Consider the following 19545-nt stretch of genomic DNA (forward strand, 5'->3'; position numbering starts at 1 on the left):
CTGTCTCTGTGCTCCACACTAACTGCCTCCCATACAGAATAGCTGCTGTGTTAGCTATCCCAGGCTCTTTCCCTAAGTAGACAAGCCCTTAACAGAGATAGAGCAGAGCCTAGGGCTAATCTTAAAAGGCAGAAACATATGGTTTGGACTAGAAAGCAAAGGAAAAACAATAAATGCAATTATTGTCCCATAATGTCATTGGGCTTTAGCTACACCCTGCTGGTTTAGGGACTGCCAAGTAACAGGGCTGAAAATCAAAGGGAAATTAAAATAAGAAATGTTACCTCCTTTTTCAGGAGCCTAGTTTAAAATGATAGTTGCATTGCTCTCCTCACCCTAATTAATTTCCTAATGTAGTTGCCTGGCTTTAGAGGTTATAATTCTTTTGAAGCCTAGAGCAAATAATTAAAAACTTAATTAAAGACTCAGATTCACGAGAAGAGTAACATGGAAGAGAGCGCTTCTCCTGGCTCAGAGAACTACTTTTTGCTTGCAGCCAAGTGGTGTTTCCCAGAGGATAAGGATTAGATGCTCCCTCTTGTCACCAGTGCCAGGAGAAGCAAACAAATGCTACCTCCAGACAAAATGCGGGGAAAAGAAACTGCGGGTACATAGCACGCTGAGTCCATTGTGGCAATAACACACATCTTAAATTGCATGACTAAGAACAACACACAACAACTCAAGGTATGGAACTAGGTAGTAAGCTTGCTCAACAGCAGTCTGCAAAGATTGTGAAAAAGGATTATCAATGGAAGTCCTCCAACCGTGTTTCTGACACTAAACTGGCACTGCTTTACACCAGGAGATCTGTTCTTACCTGCTTATTGATTGGCTAAACTGCCTCCCTCTGTGCAACGTGAACTGCAACCTCATCTGAGGAAGGATGTAAGAAGGGACAAGAACATGCTGCTAGTACATCAAAAAGTTCAACCGAAGAGTAAGCAAGGGAGAAGGAGGAACGGACCAAACACTAAAATATAACTCGGGCCTGTATCATACATACGCATGACTCCGTCACATGGGTCACCCCTGCTTCATCTCTTTCTTGCGCACCAAGCAGTGAAAAGCTACGAGCTGAGACACAGAGCCAGACTGCTGCTGCTGTAGTACAACTACTGTGGATGCACGGCTGTGCTATCTCCCCAGGAAGCCCAAGCTTGTTGACTAGCTGAAGACATTTATGAGGCTGAGCAAGGCGGCAAAATATTTTTTCAAGGAGATCTCTGTGTATTTAAAGGCACCCAGACAGGGGAAATAAAGGAGAGGCTTTGAAGGCTCCAAAGTAGAAGGCTTTGTGGGAACTCTGGCTAAGGTTGGAATAGGCTTCCTGAGCAATGAAAAAGGGCATGAAGCTAAAAGGCAAGCTCTGGGGAAAATGAAGTGTGGCTGGCAGTGGTGGGGGCAGGGTTTCCTGCAAGCTAAAGAGCAAAGACAGATACATAAACATTGCAGAGGGAGGACAAGACAACCCAAACCTAAAAAGCTGAAGAACATTTTTCTAAAACAAATACAGATTAAGAACAGATTGAAATGGAAATAAAACGACACAAAATAAAATGCACTAGGTGCATTTAAAATCTGTAATTATATTTGCCCACCTTAATTTGCTTAATTATTCAAATCTGTTTGGGTTTCCAATTGTAGTCTAATGAGGTCCCCCTCCAACAGGAAGAGATTTTTAAGTTGGCAGCACAGCCCAGTCAGCTGAGCAGCCATGCAGGCAGCACAATCTTCCTCTGGAACTTTAACCCTATTTCATATACATGTTGTCTTTTGAGTATAACAAACATTTGGTTTTCAGTGAAGAAAACCTAAAACCTAAAGAGAGATTCTAGTGGAAATAAGGTATTTTAAACCCACACCAAAACATTGCTAAAAAATAAAGTTAGAGACTTGAAATATTCTAATATTCTCAGTGATGTTGCTTTTTCGTATCCTGCAGAGGGAAAACAGGAATCCCTTTATTCCAGCGGTACTAACAGCACTCAGCAAAGAGAGGTCTCTGTGCATAACATCATTCATTACATATGGCAGGTTCCCAATCTGCATCACATTTTGTTCTGGGAACATAAACAAGAGATTTAGAAAAATACCATCAGGAATCATTAACACCTTTGTTGAACAAGCTACCAATAGGGCTCTCTCCACAAAAAAAGAAAAATCTGTCTTTACTCTTCACCAATATTTAATATAGCAAGAGGGGAGGCAATTAAAAAAAAAAAGTTTAACGATCACATTTGATTTCTTTTCACTTAGGATTCAAGTCAGGGAAGTATTCAACAATCAGAAACAAAAGTGCTCAGGACCTCACAGAGTCTGGCTTTGAATTAATAGTTACATATATTTGGGTTTCTCCCAGATCAGCTCATCCCAGTGTTTTCACTTTTTTCCAAGTGAGGACTACAACCAGTATATTAACTTTAAAGGAGAAGGTAACTGAAGCACAGAGAGGAGATACATGACCTGCCAAAGCCCCACAGCAGAACACCGAGAACAAAGAGTAGTCTCTAGACCTTTTGCTCATTGCACTCGCTAGACCATACTGACCAAGACATATGCTGTCTATTGTACCTATCTTTTCTGTGGCTTGCTAGCAAAAAGCTGAACAGATGGTAGGCACTTGAAAATGCGCAGAATTATTGTATATGCAAAATATAATTGTATTACTTCCATATGACTAACACAGTTTTCTTCTGGAACAAATTAAAACATATCTGCCATACAGAAATTAACATTGTGCAAACTAAAACACCATTTCAACAGCACATATCACCCATTTCAAAGCAATTAGATATGAAAACTAATCCACAGTTAATGCCTTTGAGTTTCAGTGCCTAAAGAAGTCAGAGAGAATATTCTTTGAAGAGTATTGGTTTTCTTTAAGTATCTGTAACGGCTTTTTAAAATTTTGACCTCAATTAGATTTACTGTGGCTGCTTCTTTGTCATTTAATAACAAAGAGTAAGCATACAAATTTAACCATTTCATAAGAAATCCAGTAGTCTGCATACTCCTTCATTAGTACTTTCTACCTACTTTGTTGATAGAGAATCAAAACTAAACCCTAGCTTAAATCATCCCAGCTTGACACGTCTGCACACAAGTCTTGCTTACATGCTTGTCTTTTCGGAGCCCAAAATTGTTTTCAAATGCATCCACCCATTACAACAGCTTTCTCCAGAGATGCATACACATTCCCATTGAAATCCAGGAGCTGAACTTGTTTTAAAACTCTTGCGACTACCTGCAGCCAAAGGCCTATTTCAGCATTATAGTTAATGCTTTTTCTTTTTTCTCTCTTTTTTTTTTTTTTTTAAGATAAAGTTTAGGAGAGGTCAAAAGTTAAAGTAATTTATAAATATTACAAATGAATTTCCATCAGCTCTGGAGAGGCTGTAGCTGCTCCTCAGTGCTCAGCTTAGGAAGAATACTTCCCAAGGTCCTACAAACACTGCAGTTCTCCAGGGATACCCTAAGGAGATGTTTTGACAGCTTTGAAGTTTGGTTTTATCACATGGTTTGGTTCCTAATGGATCGCCTTGGTCTTCTGGATGGCATGTTTGTTCAACTTGCCTTCAACTCTGTTTATCCCTTTGTAAAACAGGTATTAAATGCAAGTCAACGCAAGCCAGAATGACAGGGGAGAGGGGGAACATTTTTCCAGGCTCCCAAGTACGATTCTTGTTTCTATACCTCGATGACAGTGCGAGTTGCTTGGTTGTACTACGTATTACAACACATGTGCATTAACATACTTTTTCCCTGTAAAAAGAATAGTGCAACTTAAAGGCACATTTTCCCTTTTAGATCTGCCTAGCAGGTCTCACTTTTGATATTTGGAAACATCTACCTCACAGGGGCCTTGAGAGGGTGAACATCAGGGTCAAAAACCCCCATATGGCTCAGAGAAAAGAACTTCTCCTTTCAGCGGGAAAGAGGAATAAGGTCATTGACGTATTAATGAATCTTGTAAACTGCCTTAATGAAGTTCTAGTTTTCTTTGCCTTTTTTTGAACTCTGTCACTCCATTATACATGTAAATTTAATTTATTTGGAGTATATTAAATTTTCTTCTGCACTAGTTGCAGTAATAGTTAGAAGCTAAGAAAACAGAATTCCATTCCACTATTAGCAGGGAAACAAAAGTATACGTGCCAGCTCCCTTCACTGCACTGTCAGCAAAACAAAAATATTGTTACATTTACCAGTCCAAAATATAATTATTTTAAATCTTTTCACATGCTTGAAAGTTCATACCCATTTCCATGCCTCAGCAAAACAAATGTAATCTGTCCAAGCAAGCACATACGGAACTTAAGGAAAACGCTAAATTTCACATAAAAAGTTAAGGGGGGGGTGGAAGACAATTCATTTCAAAATAGGCTTACGAAAACAATAAGAAAAAAAATAGATAAGCTGTGCACAGATTTTTAACTTACCACAAGAGCAAAGTACACCATAAAGAAAAATGATAAACTACTTGTGTAGCCAAGAAAGCCTGTAAAGTAACAGTAAAAATAAAAGAGAATTTATAAGGAAAGTGATCCTAATGTACAGCTAAAGCTTTACATTTTAGGCATGTTTTCTATTACAGTGCTTGGTATCTGGGGCTTAGGACTCAGAATAACAACATTCCAACTGCCTGTCACAGATCATTTATGTAGTTTTGTAGGGCAGAATTAGAACTGGCTTACCACTAATGGCATGCTGTAAGTAAATGCAGCTCTTTAATGTTCTGCTGTAAAGATTTTATTTTAGTATTGCAGACAAAATACTACTGCAACCCAAGTAATAGGTTAACTAGGCAGGGCTGGAAGGCAGAACACACTACAACAACTTAAGTAATCCCCACCATCACCAGCCCCCTGCCAGTTAAAATAAATAAATAACCCATTAAGGTTTTAAAGTCTTCAATTGTAATTGCTACTAAAGTAGAATAATATTCGCTTCTCTCCTTTAATTACTCACCAATTTTAGGAAGAAGTGCAAGAGGAAAAACAATGCAGACTGAAGTAATCAGTAGCAGCAGTCTCCCATCAAGGTACCAAGACCTGTTGAAAAATCTATTTATGATTGATACAAAGTTCGAGTCCTAAAAAATATGTTCTACTTTAGAACTGTGATCTTAGACAAAATAACCAATAGGACAAGAAAAAATAAATAATTTCCAGTCTCACATGCTATTTACATGAATTTGTATTCCTAGTTTCTGTATTGTGATATAAAATAGAGCTCCCAGATAACGAGGAAGCAGAGCACGATCCTGTAACGAACCAGCATTGCAGGCAATGTTCCATAGGCAAGTGTCTGCATGGATCAGGGGTCTGATGTGTGTAAAGTTATTTCTCAGCAGCACAATATGCAACTCCCTGCCTTTATTCAAAGCAATGATCAGAGGGCAAGGGTATTTCATACTCTACAGATTTCCAGTAGGAGTACTTATATAGCATACTACATATATCTTGAATTGAATTACAATGAGTTGCATATTTACACAACTGGAAGAAACAGCAACATTAATTCCCACTTACTGCTGAACTTCCCTTCCAGTTTATTACTCCTACATGACCTCAGTTCCTTACCATTTCCAAGAGGTGTGAAAAAGAAAGCTAAGCTACCCAACCTATTTGTTTGGAAATTCAGTTATGTTTTCTAAACATAACAACTTTCTCTTCTGCCCAAGTTTCATTACACCTATCATCACAGCGTTCAAATAATAGAAGAAAACAACAAGTAAATCAACTTTCAGTTAATTTGAAATGATGTTTGCTGTCCAGAGGTGATATAAGAAAGAACACCAATAAAGAGGACTTTCTTATCTTTAACTTTGCATAAAATGATCGCTCTTTCTTTGCATACATCCACACAAGAATTAAAGGATTGAAGGGATGGAAATTATGATAATGAAATCTGCTATAATGTTTAAGCATAAAACTATACATATAAAAAAAGCATTGTAGAGGCATATGAAGACTTAATGGATTTAAAATCTATTCAAAGTATCAAATTCTCATCTCCAAACTGAGGAAAGTACAGATGGATAAGTTGTTAAGAAAAAGAAACATCTTGAGGGTGGCTCCCCCTAACTTGGTAATAACCATATCCTGTACTGATAAACATCTTGCACATCAGCCTCCGACTTTACTACCTATAAACACCTTAGCCTTTGACCTTCAAGTTTATTTAGTCCAGGATATGGTTAGCACCTAATAAACAGGCAGCACCTCAAGTTATCAGAAGGAAAGTAGCATAACACCTGTGTTAAAGAAAAATTACCATATACGTATATTAACTACTGTCACACATCGTGGACAACCACTTGAGTCGCTCATTTGACAAAATATGTAATATAACTGAACAGAGAAATTTCAAGGTTGAGAGCATCTTCACCATATCAAAATCAAAGTAACCCTTAAGCGACAATGTCTATATTAAAAATTACTCAAAATACATCATTCTTCAAAAAAAAATGTATTACTAGCCTAGGTCTGCTACTGCTACAGTGAAAAAGCAACTTTGCTGAGATCAGCATCCCTCCCTTCACATTATCATTTAGCATTCACATATTTTTAAACCTTTTCTTTCTTTCTAGTATGGTGGATGTTCAGATTAGGAGGAACAGTATTGTAGCAGTAGGCAGAAGTACAATGAATGCTGCACAATGTGTACATGTGGGACCTCTGTTTTGAGTCTCCCAATTCTAAGCAAGCAGCAAATCCACAGTCGCCATCGTAGCTCACAAGCTCAGCAGGACAGAGAACAAATTATTTTGGTTATTTTATGGTAAATGAAAAGATGTTTGTGGGGGAGGGGGGAAAAGAGAGAGGAAAACTGCAATGAGGTGATGGGAAGGAGAAAAAATAATTTTGTGAACTGCTTAATTTTGGAATACCAATTCTTTTATTTAAAAAGATCTCAAAAAACTGAATAGTGGACCAATTACTGGTTATCAAAAAATGTGTCCATTTTTTCCTCAAAATACTGTTGTAGAAATATACTTATTTTCCAAAGGCAGAATAAATGTCTTGATATTGCCTTTAAAATCAGTTTGATCTGCAAATTTAATCCTATATGATAAAAGCGTTCCGAATATGAAATATGGAATATAAATCCTTGACTCTACTGAAAATGCTTTGGCATGCAGATGTTCCTCCTCCCTCCCCCATATTTTAACTAAAAGCAGACATTTATAAATCACTTTAATTTCATTCCTGAATGCAACAGGACAAGAGATTCGTATGTTCTAAATTAGGATCTTACTCTCAGTCCATATCAATTATATAACACACAAGCAAGACAACTTAATTGCATCAATCATATCCTCCTGACAGGGTCATTAAATGTTAACAGAGGGCTCACAAATTACAACTTTTTAACACAATCCTCATTTGAAACTATGTTCATGTCATCAAAACTATGTGGAATTCTTGTTATGCAGACCGACTGAAACATCTCAACTCGCAATTAACAAGTGTTCATATTATATGTTTTTGTTTTTTAATAAAGACATGAAGATGTATTACACACTGGCTCTGAGCCTTTCAAACACATGCACACCTGCTAACCTTTATCTATAAAAATAATTCAATGCACAAAACGTTCTTTAAATGGCTTTCCCAAATGTATGGCTTGGGAGGGTTTATGCATATAAAATATTTTCACAGATACTTTAACTGACACTTTTGATACATTCTAACTACAGTTAAAAGATAAATTCTGCACCCAAATGAAAGCATATCAGATGCTATAATGCCTTAACAAAAACAGAACGGTTGTGCAACCACATCTGGAAACAAGTGGTCCAGTTAAAGAACTTTAATCAAGCTAGTCAATATTTATACCCTTTGCATAAATAAGTTGCTACTTAGGCTTGATATTTGGTTACCTAATTTTGTTGAACAATTTCCTACAATTTAAAAACTCTGTTACTAAAAAACTACTCTTAACATCTGCGAAGAAATACACAGAAACAAAAGATGATGATCTACCGTGGCAATTAATATGGCAAAATATATGAAATATAGATGTGGACATACAGAGAAGGTCAGCTGTGTGCATGTACCTAGAATACTGCTCGACCACTGCATTTGAAACATTTGCTTGGGCAAAGAATAGAGGAGTCAAACTGTGTCAAATAAACATTTACCAATGGAAGAACTCCCAATAACAGAGACAGACACAGGATGAGACCCGGGCTGACAATCAGCTTACCACCTGAGCTGCGTTTAATATTCCTATGGACAATTTCAGCTCTTTCTAAATGCAAAACTGAACTTCATTCCCATCTCAAACTGTAATTTCAGCTAAGGAAGAAGTGTGGGAGGTGGCAGTGCTGACAGCGCACTGAGAATTACAATGGCTCAGATGATTTGTAATAACCAGTTCAACTGCTGTAACCCGTCTGTGTGTTCACCAGTGTTCACACAGAAGATGTGCACTAGGACCTTGATAAACAAAGCTAGTGGGAGTGTTATCAAATAGGCACCTTAATAAAGAAGTTGTTTATACTGCCTTTTTTAGACAGAACAATCCTTTGGGCAGTATGCATGCATGTGGGACCTCCAGATTCTACGTATTACGAGTTTTCACAAGCTGGCTGTTTAAAAGTGTACCTTTGTTGGGAAAAGTCACTTTGCATAAACAGAGCTGACATAAAATTAAAACCAGTAGTAAGTGATGTTACATGCTAAATTTGGGGGGACAGACAGACTGGAACGCACATGCAGCAGATACAGTAGCAGGCTCAATGCCACTGTGTGTGAAGAGTGGAGTTAAAAGTATGATCGTGAAGGAGAAGGTGATACCACCCAAATGAAAAGCTGCTGACTACCACAGCTGGAACAGATATATTAGCAGACTGAAAATGACATATACACATAATAGTTTAAAAAAAAAAAAAAAAAAAAAGCCCCTTACTAAAAACATACTATTGCAAGGGCCAGGCAGGCAGAAAGACAGAAAGCAAGATGATCACCACACTTCATTTCTCAAAATGTTCGTTATAAAATGGAAAAGTTATAAATGACAAAACATAAAATGAACTAAAGTACCTTCTAAAAAACTAGTTTCAAACTTAAAATTCACCCACAACATTCAGGAATAATACAAGCATCACACAGCCTTGAGACAATTTCACCACATTTCAATCCAGGGAAAGTTTTGAGCTCAAAACATCTGAAAATAGCAGTTTGGAAAAACAGCCGTAACACCATCTAAGGTACACTGTTACGAATGACAGCAGCACTGGAACAACTCAAACAAGATATTTCAGTGCTGAAGCTGCAATGTTTGTCTTAGCACAGGCACAGATTTCTTGCGACAGTTCTGACAAATCTGAGGGACACACTCCTTACATACAGCTTTATAGCTCAGTTGCGAAGAATAATTTCTTTACTGGGAGCCAAGTTAAGGAATTATAAACCAAGTCTGGAAACCTGGCATTTTTCCCAAGACAAGTCCAATTACTGGAGCAAGACAACAAAATATTTAAATTTAAATGTCTGCCGGTTTTTGTACTGTGGTTTTGAAATATGTGAAGTGATAACATGACAGCAGTTTAAATGTTTCTCCTCCTCTCCCTCCTGTCCCCTCCTGCTTCCCCTTTTAAATTTTTACAGAAGGGAGATTTCTGTAGATGGAGCTTTGCCACTGACTTTAAGGTCATCTGATGGGAAATTGCTATGAGGAAAGAATCACGCTCTGTGTGTGTGTGCTGCAGAAGGCTTGCACATGCCAAATACATTTTATATTCCAAGAACTCCTGTAAATAATTAATTTTTTTAGCATGTGAGATCAGAGGGAAGTGTCAGTACCCATCTCGTTCAGCAGTCCTGAACCACTTTCTTCTTCAAGATAAATACAGAATGTATGAAGCATTTTTCCTTACCCACTCTCGTCTCCACTTAAGAACCCCGCAACAGCACCAGGAAGTTCAGACTTAACAATTAAAAGATAAGATGACATAGCTGCAAACAGAAGCAGAACAGATTTAGCAGAGGAATACCAATATCTCTGGTTGTAACAATTAGCACGGCTTAACCAGAGTGGTTACGCTTGGAACATCTCAGCTATATATTAGACACCATGGCACCAGAATCAGAATTTATTTTCTCATATACTTCCTCTAAAAATAGCCGCGAATCCCTGAGTATTGTACTGATGTTAGCTAATGCCTCCAAAGAGACTGTTACGATGTGAGTCCTGAAACAAGGAAAACATAATCCAAAGGACTAAAAGGCAAAACAATATAAAATATAGGCCTGACCTTTTACCTGGGAATACAGACCTACAGGCTAGAGACAGACTACAAGGCTGCAGCACTTCTCCTTCCTCTTTACTTTACAAGACATTGTTAACGACGAGAGTAAATAATAACATTTGTTTCAATACAATACAATAGCTTTTTTAAAGACTCCGTTTTTATTGTTGTTCAATTGCTGTTGTACTAAATATATATATGACAGAAATTTAAAGACAAGAATAGGACTTGAAAGGTTTTTTATATACTGCATAGTTTGGCCCTCGGAGGTAAGAGGATTATCAGTGACAGATCTCTGCTTCTCATGCTACACCCACCACCAAGAAGATCCCAACAACAACATCAAGTGCAAAACTATACAGGAACTGCGAATCAGAAGAGAAATTGTTAGTTACTCTTATAGGAGTGTCGACTTGAAATTAAGCATTTGTAATTCTATTCAGAAGAAAGCAATGATGCATACACATAAATCCAAAAGCTATTTCACTGTATCACTTTTCTCCTTTGCTATATAAAATGATCAGTCATAAATGAGAGGGTTTTTAAATTACAACTTATACTAACCTGATACCTTCACATACTGTTCGTGTCACTTTTTTCTTTTACATAAGCAACAAGTATTTATATGAATCAAAAAACAGCAGAGAATTACTCAGAAAAATAAATTTTTACAAAGAGCTTCAAGGAATATCAAAGCCTACATGAAACTAATTTCCACCCTTCAGCAGCAAGAAATTTTAGTAACGTGCTGACAAACGTTTAGTTACATTTAACACTCGACAAAAATTCATCTGTTGTATTCAAATTTTACTGTTCTGTATTTAGTAATTCTTTAGAATTTTACCCTAGTGCATTTTTTAATGCTTTAAAATTAAAACATAAATTTTAAAAAGGTAAATGAGCAAAATTCCATAAGCTGATTTTTCAATAAGTTTGTGGGGGTTTTTTTAGAGGAATTTTTTGAACGTTAAAAAAATGTGTGGACTCACACATTGCTGTACTATAGCAGTTAATGTTAAATTTTGAAGAAAGGTAACGTGGTCTCTCTAAAGAAAGCAAATTCTATTAATACAAAGTGACATCTACCTACCGCAAGGTTAAATTAAAACCATTTGGTATGTCACTAAATAAGGAAATATTCACTTCTTCATAATTAAAAGCTCTGTTCTTTCCAATATTCAAGTATATTTCCCTGTTGACATGTAGCTGTTGATTGTGTCTGGTGAGGTATTTATCTGCTGAGCTGATTTTACTCTCCTATTTGTATACAACAGAACGTAGATTCAACCAGAGAGAACCTTACAGCACGCATATTTCTAAATCACCAGAATTTGTAAGTAGATTAACACAATTTCTCACACTAAGCTACAGGCAGATGCATATTTCACCCTAAGCAAAGACAGATTTTTAAAACATTAAGTGGGGGGAGGGGGAGGAGGACAATTCCTCTAAATTACAGTTCAACTTTATTTATCCATGAGCCTTCTTTCTTGTATTATACAATACTTTATACACAAGCAAGTCAGAATTTTCATATATTTATGTACTTCAGAAAGGTTTCAAAATTAGTTCTTTTGCAGCCTCAGCTGCAGAAAGCTTTAAATTAATTTCCAGATCAGATTTCCTCCTAATATGCAATCTGTCACTCTTCCCTTGCATTCCTATTAGCCTCTGGCTAATCATTTGATCACTTATCCTTTGTTGTGCGCTTACTCTTTGTTTTTAAAAGAGGAGTCCTATTTCACTGAATTCCACTCCTAAGTAGGGAACCAATCATGCACCAAGAAACTTGCACATGCTAAACATTTGTATGCATCTTTCTTCCTTTCTCTGGCATATGGGAAACAATCTCGCATAGTAGGATTTTTTTTTCCCCATTTTATATTCTCGTTTGTTCTAGAAGACGAAGAAAATAAATAATAAGTAATTTTATTTATATCCTGATGCTTAGATAAGACATAAATCTCGTACACAAACCTGAGCAGGATGCCCACGCTAAATACAGTTTAAAAAGTCAAATCCTGCTTTTTCTTCACTTACTTACAAACACAGTTGTAATTCTCACGAGCAACAGCTCCTTGTAGCTTTACTCAGCGTGAAAGAAGAGACACTAACCACCGTATAACTCTCTGAAACACTACAAAGTGAGCAAAGAACATTGTTTGTTTGTTTTTTAAAGCTGAAACCAAAACAGCGAAGCGTCTTCAAAAAGGGCATAGCAACTTGAAAAAATTATCTCAAGCAGGAATAAACTACATACAGTATGACAGACAAAAAGCCATGTATCCTTTGCTCCAAATATAAATTTTACTTAACTTCCTTGACACCCACCACGACCAAAGCCATGTCAAGTTATATTGTAAAAATTCAACGTCAGCTACCCTTGGCAGTCTTAATGTATAACGGACAGAAGAGATTACACAGTCACAATGCTAAACTGTGACACAAGTGAACACAACAAAAAGCGTACCTTGTGCTTTGATTTATTCCAATTTGAAATACTGACTTCCTCTGTCATTTTGAAAATAATTTCAATGTTTTAATGGCTAACTTTTAAGGCACCTTTTATCACATACAAAAATTACAATAAATATACATTAATCTTTAGAAGTCAAGTGTTCAAAAAAAATTAGCAAATGTCAGAAGCAACATTCCCTTCAGAGTTCACCCCTCTTGCATGCACACAGTATGAGAGAGCAGAACTTACTGCTCTTGCAAGCCAGTCTCATCCCCTACATTAAAAAAGAATGTTATGTTTTCTTCGTATCACCTTCTCTTTGCAACATGAGACATCTATCTTTAGCACTGAATGAGACAGGTTTCCTGCAGAACGAATGGTGTACAAACACATAGTTTGAGGCTTTAGCAATATGCAGATGCAACAAGTGCTGAACTACAACTACATGAGCAACCTTCATATAGTCGCTTCCTAATCTTCAGATCCTGAATTTGCATATATTATGTTATTTTATAATAATTTTCAGTATGCACCAAAAGCTACTTGATGGAGAACTAAGCAGGTCTAAACTTCTCAATAGGCCTTGACATAGAAATGCCATAAAACAGTATTCAGCAGAAATCAAAATTATATCACTACTTTATTATTCAATAGGCTTATCACTGTCTTGAAAGCAGCAATAAATTACATTCTTAAAATACTTATCACTTTGCCATGTTCTGAAAACTTGGTATTAGCTCTTAGACAGAAAAAAAGATATTTGTTGAAATATAAAATAGGGTACTTGCTTTACACTTTCATTATTATAACCTGTAGTGCCACCATGAGATATGACTCTCTATAAATATACATACCATGCATACATTATTCAGAATGTCCTTATTGTGCTACAATATTGTTTAACACTGAGCATATGTGCCCCTACCTGAAAAAACATTAGTTGCTGGCGAAAAGGGAAGCCAAGGTTATGTTTTTTAAATAGTCCCCAAAACACCTCTTCTGAGGTAACCTAATCTTAATATCAAATATGTGAATGGCTTTTTGGTTACCAGAAAAAGAAGTGTAACTTTTCCTTACTATCCTACCCCAAAAAAGATCAATTGGTGAAGTCTACAGCAATGACGCAAGAGAATATGTACATTAAACTTATGTGTAAACATGTAATTTATTCCTTCCTTAGAAAATGGTTGGTAATAAATCCCTTCAAATCATTTAACTGAAGGGACTGAATCTAATTCTTCTGGTTAGTTTTTCCTAATCTACCACTGTAGCTGACCATATCAGAGCGCCATAAAGATGTCTTACATTATTAAGCACTGTGCAAAAATGGAACCAAGCTACCCTCCAACTTCACACAGGAGAAGATAAGGGGCTGGGGAAAAACAGACTGTATCAATACAGCCACACTGGCTCTTCAGCTCCTACTTAAAAAAAGAGGGTGCTGATTTGGGAGTCAGGACAGGTAGACAGAGCAATCTTGATTCTCATCTAAGGGAATACCAGATAAGACAGAGATTCCTCACAAATGCCTATAGATAATTAAGATAAATGAAAATGCTTGTAACTCTTATCCTCTAAAGAATTCAGTCAGTAAGATGCCTATTTTTCCCAAAATACTGAAAAGATTAGAGGCTGAAAGACAGAAGCAGCAGAATAAACACTACCGGTCGCTGCACACTCCAGCCCAACTGAGCTCGATCTTTCATAGCAACTGCATGTGAGAAACCCCTTTGGGCTTGTGTCTCCCTTTGCTGGTATGGAGGTTGTTCAAAATTGAATCTGTCCTAATCCAAACAATGTCACAAAGTTAAAAAGGAAAGCAGGGAAGGATTTCAAGAAAGAAAGTGAAACTAGAGAGGATTTTGGGCAAGCTCCCATTTTTCCTGTCAAAGAATTAGACTGGAATAGCAAGATAGGGAGTACTTCAGCATTGCACTGAGCTCCTCGTAAGTAATTCGCATTGTGGAAACACCAGGAATGATGCATGGATGCCACTGAAAACCATCAACTATTTCAGCCCTCACATCATATGGCCTTAAGTGCATGCTCTTTTGTTTTCATTTTGCAATGAATCCCCCTCATATTTGATTTTAAGAAGTCTCCCAACTACTTGGTGTATTGTTTTTAATACTTCCTCTTAGTGGAAGCTTAAAAACTGAAAAACATTGTTGGGATCATTTGTTTGTTTTTAAATACAGATGTAGACTGGAGTGTGTGAAAGAAGATGTAATGCTTCTTCATATGGAGAAGTTCTGAGAACAAAAAAAGGTTGTCAACTTCTTTGCTAATCTTGATGTTATGGACACTCATCCTAATGAATTTTCACTCCCTTTCCTTCTAAGTTTAGCTTTTATCTTAATTACTCTGGAACTTATCTATGGCAAGCTTTAAAAAAAAAAAAAAAAAAAAAAAAAAAATCCTTCTTATTCCACAGGGAACACATGGGCGGCAGATTTATTTTGGAAAAAACTTCATTAGTTTAATTGTATTTGTACACTTACGCTAAATGCTAATAAAACTGAAATGTTTTCTACACAAATCATATATTCCATTCTGAAGTAGAGCTGCAGGTTGGGATTTTTGTTGTTTTTTTTTTATATAAGCAGGCTTAATATTCTTTACGGTATCAAACCTTCCAACAACCATTCACTGCAATATGAAAACACAAGAGCATGGGTCATCAATTGTTAAATTAGTACAGGAGCTGACAAACCTGCCCTTAATTAAGGCAGCTCTGCACTGGAAATCCTCACTTTGAATCAGTAAGGATAATTAGGCTTTCAGGTCAAAAGCAAACCGCACTGTGAAAACAAACATTCAAGTTTGTTTGAAAACAGAATTACATTTCCCTTACTTAAAGGAAGCTCAGTAATTTCTAAGGTATTAACGATGCAGGTCTCAGCATGTAACAAGTTGTATTTTATTCTTCCATGATTTGCACCATTCATTTATTTTCAAAGTTTGTAGAGTATTGTACTCTGACTACAAAAAGAAAGTTATTCCCACCCACCCCCCCCATTCTCAAAAAATATTTGCTGCATTTAAATTTGAGACAAATTTTGTAAATACTTTTAAAACTAAATTTCAGAATGGATGAACTCGGGGGGGGGGGGGGGGACAAAAAAAACAATTTGCAAAACAAAAATGCCCAATTAACTTGATAAAACAAGGTCTTTTTTTTTTTTTTTAATCCAGGCACCGCATTTGTAAGTATTGAATCACAGAAGGCACACATATACTCCCCCCCAAGCAAATTCGTAAGTGAAATACTTCACTGTTTACCCACACACACCCCCCAAAAAAAAAAAAAAAAAGGCGGGGGGGTGTGTGGAATAAAGCAGGAGAAGGCTGGAGGTCCCCGCGGCGCCCAGCTGCCCGGCAGCTCTCCCGGGCAGGCGGCCCAGGGGTGCGCGGCCGGGCGAGGCCAGCAGATGGTGGTGCGAGAGCGGGGCTGCTCCGCTCGCCGGCCGGCACCCAGCCCGGGCAGCTGCAGGCCGGCCTCGCCATCCGCGCGCTCGCCGTGATGGAAATATATGCTTTTTCCAGTGGTTACGCCTCTTGGTTTACTTCGGGAAGCTTGAAAAATATGAACTAGCCAAATGTAAATACGTATTTAGCATGTATTACAATCATAGCAGGGTTTTGTGTATTGTCCGTCACGTTGACTGCATTAACAGGCCGCACAATCCAGGTAAAGAACTGGATCTCCCATCAGAACTAATCCTGTAACTTCTATTTACTGCCTACAGCATTCAGGCAGACCCGAGGATAAAACAGTGCTCCAGGGATACAGAACAATCTTTTTTCCTCATTACTTATTCTTACAAAGAAGAAAAACGTGTACCTTTGAGGACATGTTAATTGCAGAATATTGAAACAAAATCCGCAAGCACCAGTTACAGAAATTACACTTGATTAAACTGTATTTATACTAGAAAGCAAATAATTCTTTCTAAAATTAAGATAGCTGTCTGGAAAGTTTAGTTCCAAAAAGTGACTGCAATGATCATTTGGGTACAAGCCAAGACAGGCTAGTTACTCATACTCATCCGCAGCACGAGAATTCCCCTGTGTACTTCAGCCTATCGAAAGAAATTGAAAAAAACAAAGTGTGTTGCAAAAAATCCTCACACAGACCACCTATGCTACATGGCTGTACTGCAGGTTCTAGTGTTGCACTTAATCCCACTGCTAATAAATTTTAAATAATTAAACTCATGTTCTCAGCAGTTTCAATTTCTGTCTCTGTGTATCAGAGCTACCAGGCCCTCTGGGCCCGGTTCTATCTCCCTGCAGCAGTGACCTTCAGCTGATACCAGCCCGCAGCCCAGAGAAGTATGCTGTAAAACTCTCCGCATACTTCCTGCTAGACCTCAATGCTGAGGATTTGTTAGTGTTGGCAACAGACTGAGGGCTGTTCTTGTGCAATGCTTTATTGTGTTTGTCTCCATTTTTCCACCAGCCTTGCTAAAATAATTTCTTCTCTAACTTCATTACATATGCTTTAAGATTCCTACCGATTTTCTCTCGGACACACGGCTGTGGACTGACCTCCTTTTCAGTCACATCCGCAGAGAGGACAATTCCAGGAGGAGAAATTTCCATCTTCCTTCCCCGCTTCAGAAAGCATCTAGGAAGCTTGCAGAACTTCCCAGGCAGGAGAGGGGGAAGGGCTGCGTGACGCCGAGCCACGGCTCTGGCCCACTGCGCCTCATCCATCACTTCCTAGAAGCACAACGCTATTAAAACAATAGCGGGGACTCCGTCCAACTCCAGTCGCTCCTGGGAAGGATTACATAAAGCGCCAGCAGAGCCATGTAACTCAGCTTTTTCAATAGCAGCCTCCCTCACTCCTTCTACACCTCTAGGCGTACAACTTCCCCAACGGCCCTCTCTCATCTTAGAGGGCACATGACAAGATCTGAAATCCTTCAAGATCTTCTTCTGCATGGCGGGCAAGATATGGACGTTTGGAAGATCACTCCACTTACAGACCGGGGGTGAAAGGAAAGGGTCAGGAGGAGACAAAATAGCAGCCTGGTAACATGCAATTTGATAGTTTCCTTTCTAGTGTCCAGTTTGCAACCCCATAGACACACTAACAAGCTCTTTCAAGAACAAGGCAGTTGGCATGTAACTAATCACTAGTTATTTAGATTAAAGGGCTGCTGGATTGGGCTAAAATACTGACAAATAGAACAATTATAAAAATTAGTAGCACTGGCCTTCCCATTTAGCCTTTTGGTTTCACTTTATTAACATATATCTATATTGCAATAACAAGTACATATTGATATAAGGAAAGCTAGGCAAATATTCTCAAAGTTTAATCATTCTAAGCTAAGAATTTGTATATGTTCCATAAAGTCTGTAAGTCACAGTATTTAAGATGACCTTAATTTACATTTGGATATTGCAAAGTTAAATGCATTATCCTGATGCACCCTTAGTTAATCCTTGGTACTTACATGGATTTTGGTATTTGATTTGTGTTACTTGGATTAACATAACACAAAGTGTTCTAAGAGACAACTACAAATCTGCAGGAAAGTTGAGCACTCATGTTAGAGATACATGTTAAAATTCCAAGCGATGTACTTGAAACTGATTTTTTTTTTTAACCTTTTAAATTCCAAATTTGACTAACCAGTGCCTTCCTGTACCTGTACAACAATCTTTTTTTTTTTCTTTGGGTATCCTGCTAGTAGAAAAATCAACTCCCCTGTCTACACAAATCCGTAAGTGTATGCAATTAGGATGTCAAATTCAAATTTGCACTTTAAGCTTTCTTTTTAAAAAAGCAAAGATGACAAATTAGAAAGCATAACTATATTAAAATGATTACTAAAAAGCTCTCTCCACCACAAACGAACGTAAATCACTGCCGCACTTAAATTACTTTTAGAAGTGATCAGACCAAACTTGAAAAAAAAGCCCAGACTAGATGCTGACAGTGACAATAACCCTAGTAAAGTTGCTTATTTTAATCACAAGCCATCATTCATTATCTCATGCTCTCCAATCACTTTTGAAATAAGATACTGTATGATGCAATGGACCCAAGTCTGATGATGGAGGAGGTAACAGAAAACAATTTTATTTTTAGCCTTACTCTGAAATTAAAGATGTTGACAGTCTGGATGTATGCCCAACAGGCATGATGCTGCTGGCTCCTTCAAACGGACAGAAGAACAAAAAGAGGGGAACACCAACCAAAGTACACTAAGGGCAGAACCTAAGTTTTACACTTAATTCCAGCATGGCTCCTCCAGTCTCTCCATTCAGGAGAAACTACACTCCACAGTTTCACTACTCCCATTTAAAATCTGCAGAAGGACCAGAAAGACAAGAAAAATTCCCTGCTTTCTATGGATTCTTCAAGAGTCAAGGCTCTGTGACAGGTGAAGAGAACTCTTCATCCCTCCTTTTTTTTTAGAGCTCATTAGCCTACAGTCTTCAAAGACAATTCCTGACACAGTGCTGCTCTGCTGACTTAGACTGCAGCATCACAGGACTCTGCCAAAGGCAGCTGTAAAGGACAGAAATCACGCAGCTGGGAGCTCTGTTCCCAAACAGAAATCTAAATACTAAACAGAAGCCATGATAGCTCCTTGCAATGACGCCACAATACATCTTCCGTATGGGAGAAGGTGCCAAGGAGGCCCAACTTGCAACCAGTGTTTCCACAGATCACCCTTCCTCACAGACTGGGGCATGTTTAGGCACTGCTAACACTAACCGATTCGGAGAAGGAAAGTCAGCTTTCTCTTTTCAGTGCATTTGAAACTAAGTGATCTTTGCAAGCGAATGTATCGGATGCATGAAC

The 19545-nt window shown here is 37.8% G+C and overlaps 1 protein-coding gene across 1 annotated transcript in view; it reads right to left on the reverse strand.

Annotated features, from left to right (window-relative positions):
- The window catches only part of SLC38A6 (solute carrier family 38 member 6), a 42131-nt gene that overhangs the window by 11707 nt on the left and 10879 nt on the right, over positions 1-19545 (reverse strand). The window contains exons 6-8 of the mRNA XM_050897175.1: positions 9890-9968; positions 4972-5054; positions 4443-4501 (exon numbers count right to left, since the gene is read on the reverse strand). Coding sequence (XP_050753132.1) covers positions 4443-4501; positions 4972-5054; positions 9890-9968 — 221 coding nt within the window. The remainder of the gene's footprint in view (positions 1-4442; positions 4502-4971; positions 5055-9889; positions 9969-19545) is intronic.

This window comes from Gymnogyps californianus, chromosome 5 (genome assembly GCF_018139145.2).
Source record: "Gymnogyps californianus isolate 813 chromosome 5, ASM1813914v2, whole genome shotgun sequence".
Taxonomy (NCBI): domain Eukaryota; kingdom Metazoa; phylum Chordata; class Aves; order Accipitriformes; family Cathartidae; genus Gymnogyps; species Gymnogyps californianus.